The sequence below is a fragment of the Rhinolophus sinicus genome, chromosome 4, assembly GCF_057876585.1.
Source record: "Rhinolophus sinicus isolate RSI-liver-muscle chromosome 4, RSI-T2T, whole genome shotgun sequence".
In the NCBI taxonomy this organism is placed as follows: Eukaryota; Metazoa; Chordata; class Mammalia; order Chiroptera; family Rhinolophidae; genus Rhinolophus; species Rhinolophus sinicus.
Genome location: NC_142504.1, coordinates 118064406 through 118078243, shown reverse-complemented (window position 1 = coordinate 118078243; position 13838 = coordinate 118064406). Strand labels below are relative to the sequence as shown.

General features: G+C 58.3%; 1 protein-coding gene across 11 annotated transcripts in view; it reads right to left on the bottom strand.

Annotated features, from left to right (window-relative positions):
* Window positions 1–13838, bottom strand: part of NFATC1 (nuclear factor of activated T cells 1) — a 105159-nt gene that overhangs the window by 48599 nt on the left and 42722 nt on the right. For all 11 annotated transcript variants that reach the window (XM_074339798.2, XM_074339800.2, XM_074339801.2 and 8 more), the window contains exons 6-7: window positions 12746–12886; window positions 3023–3078 (exon numbers count right to left, since the gene is read on the bottom strand). In XM_074339798.2, coding sequence (XP_074195899.1) covers window positions 3023–3078; window positions 12746–12886 — 197 coding nt within the window. The remainder of the gene's footprint in view (window positions 1–3022; window positions 3079–12745; window positions 12887–13838) is intronic.

The window sequence follows — 13838 nt, the reverse complement described above, 5'->3', positions numbered from 1 at the left end:
CAGAAGAAATGCAGAGCAGGGACAGAAAGCAAGAAGTCCTGCTTAGGCTGAGATCAGAACTAAAAACGGGACGCACTGAACCGTCAGGAGGCCCCGTCACGCAGCAGGTGGGCGGAGCCCAGGCGGCCGGGGGGCGGCTCTGGGGGGTCAGCGTCTGCAAGTTCCAGGTAACCGAGGGGCATGTTTTCATGTGGGTGCAGCCTGAAATGCTTCAACTCCCTAAACAGATAAATCATGTGACACAACGCTGGCCCCATGAAAGCACGAGTGCAGAACTACAGCGCCAAGGGACAGGTAAGATAGCAGATGCAGTCACCGGAGCAGGATACAAGCTTCAAGAAAACCCATTGTCGAAACTGCTCGTGAAAGTAAATAAACTATACGTACAGAACAGTCCCATTTTGTTGAAAAAACATATACAATGTAATGCTACCCTCAAGCTGCTTTTTGGGATTTAAGCTGTTTATTAAGAAACAAGACTCAGAAAGAACCTTGGCCCCACCCCTTTCCTGCCTGAGGTTCAGACAGAAACATTGCTTCAGGAGGGGAGCCTGGGCTTCACCACCTTACAAACAGTCCGACCCGCGTTAGCCAGGAAGACTGCAGGCTGCTAGCGAGACGCCCCGTGTCCCACTCCGTGAGCCGCCAGCAAGAATGTTCCCACCATGTCCCGTCTGCTCTGCCTCAACTCCCTGCCTTTGTCCAAAATGTCACAGACCAATGTTGCCTCAGCACCGGGAACTGTCAAGCCTGTGTGAACCCCCCGGGTGCACATATTAAAATCTGATTTTCTGCCGCAAACCTGTCTCTGTTAATTTGCTCATTAGCCCAGCTGGAAGCACTTAGAAGGTGGAAGGCAAAGGATTCATTTTTTAGCCCCCACACCCACACCAGAAAAAGACTGGAAGGAAAGGCGCCCAAATGTTAACAGTGGCTACATCTAAGTGGCGAAATTACACTGGGTGTTTTTCTTTTATACTGTGTTACAATTTCCAAATGACCAAAACAAATGTGACATTCCTTTTGTAATGAGGACAAAATATAAAAGAAAACCTCACTTAAAAGATAAGAATGACGAAGCTGTAAACGTGAAGTAGATCCGTATTCACATGACTGTTACGTTTCTTTTAAAACATACAATAACTGTTACGCTTCCTTGAGAACGTGCAACTATTTGACGTAAAAAAGAAAACTCAATGACAAAAAATAACCTGAATAGTGAACTTGGCAGGAGCTACTGCAACACAGACAAAGGCCTTGTTTCTGCAGGCCACTTGCTCCTGCCCAGGGGTGGTGCAGACGCCGCGGCCACAGCCGAGAGCAGGGGAGGCCCGGCCTGCCCTGGACCTGCTGCTGGAACCAGGTGTCGGTGGCCAGTGTGGGAAAGGAGCAGGGGGAGCATGCTGAGGGGAGAGGGGAAAACGCGGTCTGCCTGCCGGGACTGGGACAGGGGCACGCGCTGGGCGGCTGCCGCCAGGTGCCAGGTTTGTGTATCACGAGCCCTTGCGCTTTGATGCCTCTGCACCTTGTGGACCTGCTGGGCCAGGAGTGCCCAGGCTGCCACACTTCCGCGGGGCTTCTCAGGGAGTGAGGCCAAGAGCGGATCGGATGGCCATTCCGAGCGGCAGGGGCCTGGGCACCACACCTGAATATGGGGTCACCCAGGCCAGGCTCTTTGCCATGGGACACCATCTGGAATAGCTTCTGCTAAATGGAGCAGAGCTTCAGTCACAGGCTGTTCCTGGTGCCAGCGTGAAGAGCAGGCCAGGCCTGGGCTGGCAGCCGGGGAGCCCCTGGCACGACACGGGGTCCTACTAGCTACAGGGCAGAGATGAGTGACCCAGGTTGCTGCGGCCAAGCCCATCACCAAGGTGCCCTGCTCCCACGCCCCCAACCCTCTGGACCCACGGGACCCCCCCCGAAATGAGGTGCTTGGCCTGACTGACACCCCGTGTGTCTCTGCACTTCCAGGCCTCAGCAGGGTGAGCGATGGGGCGGGGAGAACGGTGGCTGTCTCACAAAGGTCGCGGGCTCGCCACGCGTATTTCACGTCCCGTGGCTGTTCCAGGACCAGGCAGAAAACACATGCTGACTGGCAGATAATCTGACTGCAGGGGCCTCTGTGAGCACCAGTGGTCCAGTTACATCAGCTGGACGACAGAGGCCATCAGAGGGGTGAAGACCTGGCTACTGTCTGCAAGAAGTCACTTTAAACACAAAGACACGAGTCACAAGTGGGGGGAGAAGGGTACAGCAGGCTGACGCTAACTGAAAGAAGCGGGGAGGCTAGGGAATCTCAGACAAGCGACATTCTCCTTTAATCACCCGTCAAAGAAACAGCAATTATTACTTAGGTACCAAGCCAGCTGGGAAAGGGAGGTGCACGCATGCAGCCCACCTGTGGGCCCAGCACGGTGCAAACACCATCAGGGCGGGTGTCCCCAGATGCTGGCCCGACCAGTCCACCAGCTGATTGGCAAACGGAATGAGGGCGCCTGGGAGGCACACTCAGACCTGACCTCACACCTAGGTCACGTTCAAACCAAGCGTCTGCTGACGATGGGCGTCCTCTGAGAAAGATGGGTAATAAGTCACTGCCAGAGGCGCTGGTGGGGCTGTGCCAGCCAGCAGGCTCAGAGCAGCGGTCTTCCTGCGGCGCAGCAGGCTCTGTGGGCACCCTGGTGACAATGACAGCCGGAGGGCAACAGAAAGGCCTTGTGCCACAAGCATGAGCAAGCAGCCACGTCCTGGCCCATGTGGCTGGGAGTTGTCACGCTGGGGCTTTTCCTGGGTGAGGCCTCCAGCCTGCAGTGTGCATGCTGCTGTCCAACGTCTCATCTTGTCTGCCTCCTAAGAGCATAGCGCCCGAAAGTGCTTTCAATCATTTCTATTCCTGACTCTTTCTGTCGTGATAAGTCGTTCATCTTAACAAACCAGGAGCCACGTGCCTTTGGCTGGCACCCCCACTCTGGCCGGGCGAGCCCGCAGAACAGTCATGGCTGCATGTCTGAGCGACACTTACCGGCTTGCACAGGTCTCGGTCAGTTTTCGCCTCCATCTCCCAGATGTGGTGGCCATCTGGAAGAAAGGCAGCGAGATGGCTGTTACTCATGTGCCTGAGTGTGCACCCCGAAAACGCAGCTTGGTGCAGGCAAATGCGCCCCAGCAACAGTTGTCCTCTAAGCAGAGGTGCCACCGCTTGCCGACTTGGCCATCCTGGCTATTAACTTGTGAGGGCACAAAATCACAAGTGTTTCTGCCTGGGGAGCAGACGCTGGGCCTGGAGGGGAGGTGTACGCAAACGGCCTCAGGGAAGCTGGCAGAGCCCCAGACCCCTGGCTCTAGAGACGGCCATGGCAGCGGGCGCCCACAGAAACTGTCTCTTCCCAGTGCCACCAGCCCCCCATCAGCTGGGGAGGGATGCTGTGTGCCCGTCCCCAAGGAAGCTGAGGCCCAGGAGGAGCTCAGGTGACCCCAGGAAGTGTGCCGTCCTCGGCCTGGAACCAGGCTTCAGTGGTGGCGGCTCTCACGCCCGCCAGCTCCAGCCGCGAGCAGTGGATGCACGCACCGGCCTGACTACCTGGTGGCCGGAGCCCTTTGTATGTTTGGGCAGAGTTCTCCTAGGGAGTGAGGGCCCAGGAGCGGGTGGGCTGTGCTCAGAGGAGCTGCAGGGCAATAAGAAAGTCCTTTCTTTGACTACTGCTTCCACATCAGGACCCAGAAATGCAAAACACAAGGTATTTTTAACCTTACCCCCGTGGCCATTTGCATGTTTAAAAAAAAAAAAAAAGGCTCGGAAGGGGCCTATGAAAGGGCTCTTGTCCCTCAGGCCAGGCCCTGGGGAGGGAGGTTGAGGCCCCCACTCACCCAGAGCCCTGCTGTCTGGACGCCCCACTCTGGAGGACACACCGTTTGGGGACTGGCTTTGTAGTAATTTTGTTAACAGACGTCAGCCCCCCACAGAAGCCTCTTTCCTCTGATCTTTTCCGAAGTCTGTTCCCCAAATGAACAAGTAGATCTAGACACTTAGTTCTTGCTTATGCTCTATTTTCACAGAAGAAATGTGTATGCGTTACAAATCCTAAATTATAAATAAATTACACAAACTCTCCTTTTCTTCCCTCAAAGTGCCTGCCGGGCAGGGGTGGAGGGTGGGGACAGAGAGGAAATGTGATGAGTCACGGGGAGGCCACACCAGCAGCCTCTGGGGCGCCGAAGCCCCCGGGAAGGAGCAGCCACGTCTCCTCCTGGGAAAAAACGACAAGAAACAGACTCCAGGCCTAGGGAGCCTGTCACAGCAGCACACTTTCCCGGGTTCTGCAAGCTCAGGACACAGGTGTAAGCAGCAGCCTTAACTCCAACCACACACGCTGAGATGTGACGGGTCTTCCAGGTGACCGCAAGGGGACTTGGAACACGGGGTCCTCCAGACCTCGGGGTCTGGACTCGCTGTGGAGGCCCCATCCCACCCACCCTACTTGTTTAAGGAAATAAGAATCACTCTTCAGATAACCCAGCTGGTCTCCCACTCTTGATGCCTTTTAAAAACAACTTTTAAAATTTTCTATGACAAAGCCCAATTTTGCCCCCCAAGAAAATCAGCGTTAGGTCTTATAACCTGAACTGCTGGGGACAAAACTCGCTGCTACTCAGTCTCTGCCCATCCACACAAGCTAACAGTCGCTGTTCACATCTTACACATGCAGCCGCCCCCGGCTGAATTGGGCTCTGGAACCCCCAAGGCACACGTGCCCTTTCAAAGGCCAGGCCCCTGCGCCCGTTTCCCCAGGTCTTTACACCCGGGCTCAGCCCCAGCCCCAGGGGCAGGTGCTCAGCACGTCAGCTTCTGCCTGGGGTACTCAGCGAGTTTGCAAAGGCCAGTGTGTGTGTACAGTGGGAACACCTGTGTACAGCCAAGCTGGGACAGAGGCTGCGTAAAGGTGCCTGACGATGGCAGACTCGTGGGAAACTGCAAACAGGGCTGGGCTCCCACTTATGCCAGCACCAGCAGGGCCACTGACTGCTGCTCCCAGCACACAGCCTCTCTGTGCAGCCTCCGGGCCCTGTTTCGGGCAGAGGGAGGGTGGAGGCGGCCTGGGTGTTTTGCGGGCCCTCGGCCTCCACTGGGAAGGGAAACTGTCGGCTGAATGGGCCTTTGTGTTCCTGCCTTATCAGGGCCTCGCCGGGCTGCTCAGTAGGAAACTGCTCAAGCCCAGAAGTGAAAACATTCCGAATCATTAGGGAATTCCCTGCAGCGTGAGTCATCAGAAAGGCTCCTGACACACCCGAGCAGGGAGGCTCCCCCGCACGGGGTCCTGGGACTCGGGTGTGACTGGGTCTCTGGAGCGTCTGGGCGTTGACTCGCTGCTGTGCCGGCCACACAGCCCACGGGCAGAACCAGCAAGGAAATAACGAAACACCTGGTCAGAAAGCCCGCAGGTGAAGTGTCATGATGCCTGCTCCCGGGACCAGGTGCTCAGGCCTCCATCTGCTGGGCCGTAGGAGCAGGCTGTGCACTTGCTCAGGCTGGACACCCCACGAGCACCAAGCCTGGTGGCCGAGGGCAAAATGCCCTGTCATCGGGCTGCTGGCTGTCAGGGAAGGTGGTGGTAAACAGGTGGCCACTTCCCACAGAGACACGCCAGTCACCTTGTGTGGTCCTGGCCGAGTGGAGGTCACGGAGGGGAATCCGGATGCTGTCCCCAGTCTTCATTTGCCGCCTTTGTCCTGGTAACCCTCCCAGGCTGCACACGGCAGTGGCCCCACAGAGCCACGTGGCGCAGCAGAGACTGGAGTGGGAAGGAAGTGACTCCCTGCTGAGGGTCACAGCCTGGCGGGTCCTCGGGTGGTCAGCACGGGATCCACTCTTAGGTACGTGCCCCGTGGAAGGACACGGTCGTCCACACAGAGCCCTGGACGCAACGCTCATCGGAGCATCTGCACAGCAGACAGTGAGGGCACAGCCCGCAGTCCACCCCCGAGTGGGCAAGCAGCGTGTGGCCCAGCCACAGTATCACCGCCTCAGAGGGACGGACCTGTGACACAGGTTCCTGCACAGACAAGCCCTGAAGAGGCTGTGTGGAGGGAAAGCACAAACACTGCGTGTCCGGCCTCACCCGGGACAGGCCGATCCAGGCCCACAGACACGGGTTCCAGAGGGCTGGGCTGGGGGAGGGGCATGGGAGGACAGGGTGATGGCCGACGGGTGAAGTGTCTTCCGGGGGTGACAAAACGTTCTAGAATTAGAGCTGATGGTTGCACAGCTCTGAATACACCAAACCACTGAACTTCCACAGGAGCTGTGTGGTCTGTGACTTAGTTATACCTCAAAGGTGACATGAAAACACCGTCCCGACACAACCGCGTGTGGGTCACCGTGTCGTGACAACACAAGGGAGGGGGGAGCCGAAGGTCGGGGTGCTCCCTCACCGAGCTGGGCTCCCACACCCGTCCCACCAGGCACACGGACAGCGGGATGTGGGCTGGGAGGCCCCAGGGCCCACCTTCTGGCAGCTGCCTTGGGGCGGGGCCTGGAGAGCTGTGTGGGTGGGGACAAATCAGAGCAGGGACTGGCCACTCTGCCCAGGGAGGGGGTTTCGGTGCCAGGCGTGTGAGGAAGGGGACGGGGTGTCTGGTCTCTCAGAGACCTGCGGGCACCTGTGGAGAGGTTTCCTGCCCACACCAGGGCCCGCAGCACAAGCACGCGTGTGCCCGTTCCCCACCCGACACTGTACCCCACAGGGGGAGGCACAGGCCCCATGAAGGGCCCGGCCCGGGAGGGCACAGAGGCGCACCTTTCTCCCGCCCCGGCTTCCCCTGTGTCCCTCGAATGCTGATCTCGGAGGTCAGACTGGGACCCCACAGGGCAGCACTTGGGGTGAAGCCCCCCACTGCAGCCTCAGAAGCCTGCAGGCTCGCGGGCCGGGCAGACGCGCCCCCAGGGTCCAGCCCCCCGCGGCACCTCCTACTGCAGGGGCTTCTTGCAGCTCACTCCCCCCGAGACCACTCAGAATGTTGTGTAATTCAGAACTGGGGGGTCACCTTTCAATCTGAGGTCAAAAAAGTCTTCCTAGGACACAGTGGCCTGGCCCACTGCTTCTCTTCCACTCACGGGACAGCAGTGTGACTTCCAGCACAGCGCGTTCTGGGGCGGTCACAGGGCGAAGCTATGTGAGGGGTCAGCTGTTCCTGCTGTGGACGCTGCCCCCGGGGAGCCACCCTAGGTCTGCAGGGCGCTGGCAGCAGAGGTCGGCCGACTGCACGGGGTGACGTGGGTGAGCGCGGTGACGATTGCAGTCCATGTGGATGGACGCCGTCGTCACACCCCCTCGCCCATGTCAGTGCCAGGAAAATCTGAACAGAGAGGCCTTTTCCTCTGTGCCAAATCATGACTTTCGGGTGTGTGAGCTGCACCACAAGCCTGTGGTGTCCGATTCTGGGCAATTTCCCGAAATCCCTACAGACCAGCACCGCGAGGGCACAAACCAGGTCCCCGCATGGTCACAGCCCTGGGACCAGACCAGGAGAGAAGGTGCAGGCCACTGGCTGGTGCCGCCACTGCGTCTCTGCAGCATAAGCGCCAGGTAGGTGACCTGGTGAGCAAAATACAGCCCATGTGAGACCTGTGCCAGCTGTCGTGTCAGTGCGTGGGGCACCCAGGCTGCCAGGTGTCACTGCCCACACACAACACAGCCAGGGCTGCTGCCCCTAAGGCAGCGAGGGTGGGGGTCCTCACACACAGCTGCTCACACTCACACACCCTGACACACAGCTACTCACACATGGTGACACACACACCTGCTCACACTCACACATGGTGACACACACCTGCTCACGCTCACACCTGACATACACCTGCTCACACTCACAGTGACACACACCTGCTCACACTCACACACCCTGACACATACCTGCTCATGCTCACATACTGTGACACACACACCTGCTCACGCTCACACCTGACATATACACCTGCTCACACTCACAGTGACACACACACCTGCTCACACTCACACACCCTGACACACACCTGCTCATGCTCACATACTGTGACACACACACCTGCTCACGCTCACACCTGACATATACACCTGCTCACACTCACAGTGACACACACACCTGCTCACACTCACACACCCTGACACACACCTGCTCATGCTCACATACTGTGACACACACACCTGCTCACGCTCACACCCTGAGATACACACCTAGTCACGCTCACACACTGACACATACCTGCTCATGCTCACACCCTGACACCCCCACACACACACCCTGACACACACACACCCTGACACACACACCCTGACACACACCCACACACACCCTCACACACACACACACACCCTGACACACACACCTGCTCACACTCACACATGGTAACACACACCTGCTCACGCTCACACCTGACATACCTGCTCACACAGTGACACACCTGCTCACACATACACCCTGACACACACCTGCTCATGCTCACACCGAGATACACACCTAGTCACGCTCACACACTGACACATACCTGCTCATGCTCACACCCTGACACCCCCACACACACACCCTGACACACACACACACACCCTGACACACACACCCTGACACACACACACACACACACACACACACACACACACTACACTGGCCTCAGGGCCTCGCCTGCCTCAGAACCACATCCTCCACGGTGGGGACACCACACGTGACGTCTGCGCTGGGAACAAGGTCACACGTAACAAAAACAAAAGCGTCTCATTCTCCCCTGGGCTTGGTGAGCACACGCGGGCTTCAGGTCACTTTAGTTTCTTACATTTCAAGGGTTTGGAAAGTTGCGCACCCAGCAGCCGGTCGGCGCGGGGCTGCTGGGGGGGACCTGCCGAAACCCCCGGTAAAGGCTGGCAGGACAGCTGGGCCCCCAGGGCCAGGACCCGGGACCACAGCTCCACCCCTCTTGCATTTGGTTCCGTCTGGACACCGGCTCTCTGGACAGAGTAGGAAGCCACATCGGAAGGAAACAAGTCCTACTTCCGTTTTCAGGGATTTAGGGGACTGTGGATGCACTTTACTCCCTGCGTGGAGATGTCCTCACGTTTTCACTTTCACGGGAATGACTGCATTCCTTCTTTCATTCACGGAGTATTTGCTGAGCACTGCCCACGGATGTCACGGTCTGAGACAGGTGAGTGCCACCCACACAGGTAAACGCAGTGTGGTGAATGCGGGGTCCAGGGGACAGTGTGGGCTGGGGCTGCCTCTGAGGCACAGAATTAGTGCAGGCAAGGAACCCGCCATGCCAGGACACGGGGGAGGGCTGGCAGAAAGGGATGGGCTGGTACAGACCCAAAGACAGAGCAAAGGAGAGGGGAGGGCCCCACAGGGGAGACACAGGAAAGTTGCGGTCCAGCTGTGCTGGGCTTGGGATCTGCTTGTGTTAGGTTTGGAGCTGGGGTATGGCCGTGTTGGGGTTGGGGGTCTGGCCATGTTGGGGTTGGGACTTTGGCAAGGAGTTTGGGCACCTACTTAAGAGCTTTTGGAAAAGACGTGATCTGGTTTTGTGGTGGGCGGTCACTGGGGCTCTGATGAACTGTGCCTCCATACTTATAGGTCGGTAGCCTCACCCCGAATCTGGCAGGCAGCGACCTGGCTGCTCTCGGGCCTGGTGGGCAGCACTGATTCTGCTCTGGGTGTAAGAAGGTGTGGCGCCACGAGGATGCCAAGGAGACCTGAGGGCAGCCGTGAGCCTGCACTCAGAGAGAAGGCCACTGTCCGGCCCCTAGCTGACCTGCCAGCTTGCGGTGGCCACACAAATGCCCACAGGCCGAGACCAGCACACACACGACTGCCAGCGCACGATGTGATTGTTGCTTGAACACCTCTGTTTTGGTGAAGTTCGTTATGCAGCAAAAGAGGCCAAAACAGGCTTCATTCATTGTGCCCAATAACTGCAACAGAATAGACAGGTGACTTTACAAAAAGGAGCTATTTTTAGCTTGAGCAGCAAGAACTCAATGTTTACTGCTGCTAAACCTGCGAAATCTCTGCCTCCTCTTCTCTCTCAGGCCCATCTCTAAAAGAAGAGTGAGTTCATGGTCTCCAGAGGTGTCTTCCGGTGTTTTCAGGTACACTGGCCTTGCGTGTGCCCCTGGGCTGTTTCAAATTTTCATGCAAATGTGCAAACATGTCCTTAGTTCACAGATCTGAAAAGATAGCTGTGGTGACCTTCAGTGGCTGGGGGCGGGGTGTGTGTGAATATTCTACTTCTCACAAGTGGACGTCTGCGGGGTCTGAGCTGGTGGTCCCAGGATGCTGGGCGTCCTGCACCTGACCCTTTTGGTCTCCACACATGGACTTTCACCCTGGGAAATGTTGTCTGAGTCCATGAAGGAAAGGCTGTTTCCACACTGGGGCCTTTTGCACAACTCAGCAAAAGACCTGAGAAAAATCACACAACTCTTCCAGACAGCAGCTGTGTCACATGCCATCTACCCCCTTCATGACACTTGTCTCACGGTCCCTGTGGCCCCTCACTGACCGGGAGGGCCTGGCTGGTGTCCACTGGCGGGGCCGTCGAGGACGCCTTGCTCCCATTTGCCAATCACTGCAGTCCTCCACCAGGGCCCGTGTCGTCACCGTGAGAGGCACAGCCTTCTCAGAACTCCTGAGCGGCCAGGCGCCAGGCAGCCCGTCACTCCCTGCAGCACAAAAGGCTGAGCCCTGAGGGCTTCCCCACAGGGCGGGGAGGGCAGCCACTCCCACAACCGCTGGAAGAACCCTGTGGCAAGGTCCCGCAGCCACATCTGCCCGCTGGCACTCGGCCTGGGTGCCACCAGCAGCACTTACACAGAACTGGACAGCAGACCCTTGGCCTCACTGGAAGCCCAGAGGCTAATCGTGTTCTTGATCTAAACTGACTTTAGTAGTTTCTCCAAACAGCCAACGGGGGAAAGCCCAGTTTGTCACAGCGCACGTCAGCTTGCAGGAGGGTGAGCGCCCTCTGCCAAGGAGGCAACGCCCGGGAAGAGGGCGCGTGGACAGTACTCCCTCCTGGAAACACACGACGTGCACACACAGACGAACTAGCTGCAGCACAAACGTGGAACGACCAGCAGTGTCAGATGTGTCACTGTCACAGGTGCAGGATGTGTCTACGTCGCTTATCTGTGTCTCGCCTTCTGTGCACCAGATGCTGAGCTGCTGCAGGACACAGTGGGGTGGGGACAGCCTCTCTGCGACCACGAGGGACAGCCTGGCACTCGGCCTGCCTGCACCCGGGGACCCTGGGAGGACGATGGTGGACACCCCACACCGTGGGCGGGCGGCCAACCTCCACATGGCGCCCACGAGACCACAAAGCAAAGACGCGGTGACTGAGTGGACAGTCCAGGCCGTGGGCAGCTTCCCACAGCAGGAGCCTCTCGTGCCCACGAAAGGCTGATGCCCCCCAGGCCCACCCTAGTGGCAAGACGATGATTGTCAAGGAATCAGTGAGGAAAGCTGCAGGACCCCTCCTTGTGAAACAGCTCCGGTCAGAGTCTGACCGCGCGGCAAGCGAGCAAAGTCGTGTCCCATGTTCCTCCCCAACACGCACATATACACGCATTTAAAGCTCAAAGCTTCAATTATTTCAAAATTAACGGCCTCCAAAGAAGGGCGTTCCAGTAACGCAAATTCTTCTCCTTATCATCGCACTTAGTTGGGTTTTCTCCATAATTTCAGACATATTTTCCAATTATGTGCGTGATTACATAGGCAGACCACGTTACCCGGGAAGCACCTTTAAGCTCACTCTGATTGAAGCACTTCACTTTCCTGCCAACTGCACAAAATCAAGGCCCATTATGGAGGCTGAAAGCCTCCGCAGTTCTCAGTGATTAGCACGCGTCCTGCCCTGAGCTCTCAAGAAAATTCCGACTGGAAAATGTGAAGAAAAGCGGTCCAGCGACGGCCCCCAGAAGACGCCTGTGGCCCGGCGGCAGGGCACAGGCTGCTCCGCGGACCAGAGTGCCAGGGGGCGCCAGAGAGGTGGCCCACCCGCTCGTACGCGCCCAGTGGCTTTTCCACAGGCAGAAGCGGTGCCACCCCCGGCACCTGTCCTGCAGCATCCAGGGGCTCATTGCCCGGGTCCCCAAATACCAGAGGAAAGAGGCTCTTCCCCTTCACCCCACAGCAGGCTCTGCCCACAGCTCCCTCTTCAAGTATCCACACAGAGGTCCACACTCACCCACACAGATGAGGTCTACACTCGCCAACAGAGGTCTACACCCCCTCACACAATGGCTGGAGCCCTAGCGGCTACCGTCACGAAAGGACAGACACTGTGTGGGCATCACGGGTGCGCACCCACACAGAGGATGACAGGGCCTGAAAGGTCTCTGAGCCCAAGTGCGGGTCCCACTGGCTCCTGTGGCCACTCACTGCCTGGACGCCTGCCTCTGAGAGTCTGAGTCTGAGAACGGGGAGGCCCCTGTCTACACTGGAGGTACCCCGCACAGTCCGGGCAAAAGGCCACCACACGGCCTAGAGGGACAGCGTGCCGGTCCTCGAGGCGGCCCCACTGCAGCCCTGCAACACCAACAGTGATGTGTCCAAGGGTGGGTGCTCGACGGCTCCAGAAATAAACCTCCTGTTGGCACACTCATCGCCGTCACAGCCAGCTCCGTGCCCAGGACACGAGCGCGACAGCCTCCAGGATCAACCCCCACCAGCGCCCCAAACAGAAAACACTGCGCCCGTCTGCTTCTAAGGAACATACCTGGTGCTTTCTCCACGAAAATGACTTTGGAGTCTTGCAGGAAGTTATGGCCGGACAGCACCATCCTCTTCCCGCCAAGGACCGGGCAGCTGGCTGCGCTCTGCTTCTCCACGAGGGGCAGCTCCTGGGCCGACCGCTGGGCTGCGTGGGGTCAGGAAAGTGCGTATGAGTGAGACGCCTCCACACCGCTCCCGAGAGGGCTCCTCCGGTGGACCAAGTACACACACGTCACCCGATGCTGGGAGAGGGTGCACTGTCCCAAAAGGCAGAAGGGCAGAGTCTGTGCAGAGGCTGGGCTGGGCCACGTGCCAGGGGTTCTCAGTCCCCAGTGAGGTCCCAATGTCATGGAGGCCACAGTGCAGAAAGGTGAGCAACTTGCCCAGAACCACAGGCACAGGGCAGGCATCTGCCAGACAACCGGGGGCCCAGCAGGAGGGGCAGGGGCCAGAGGGGACAGCAAGGCAGGGCAGCCACCATCGCAGACAAAGGGCTGGGTCTGCAGGACGAGGAGCCCCCATCACCGGTCAACCTCCATTCAGGTAAGAAGCAAAGGAACCAAACAGAGCAGCTTCCACTGAGACAAGTGGACCAGGTGAGTTTCCTGAAACAGCCCCCACACCTGGGGCTCATTCAGAGGGGAGGGGTGGAGGAGGAGCAGCTGCGAAGGCCTGCAGTGGACAAGGGGCCCTTCTGAGGGGGCCAGTGGGGACGGCCAAGCTGGCCCATGCTTCCTCGAGAGACCCTCCCTGGGATCCCGGAGAATGCTCCACACAGAGCTTCGTCAGTGACCCAGTTTGGTACCAAAAATTAGCAAAGTCATTTCAAGATGGAGTGGACCCCACACTGTGGCGATCAAGCCCCTGCTGCAGAGCGCAGGGATCAGGCCAGCTGCCGGGGAAGGCGGGCCACAAAGCTGACAAGCAGGCTCGTCCCACCCTGTGGGCCGCGATGCCACTGCCACCTTCCCAAGTTTTCTGAAGTGGGAGGGGACTGACGCAGATGTGGCCCACGTGGAGCTCTGTGTTCTGGGACAAACGTTCTGTCCTGTTCATTACCCCACCCCAGGAGCTGGGACGCAGGGCCAGGCGCTGCG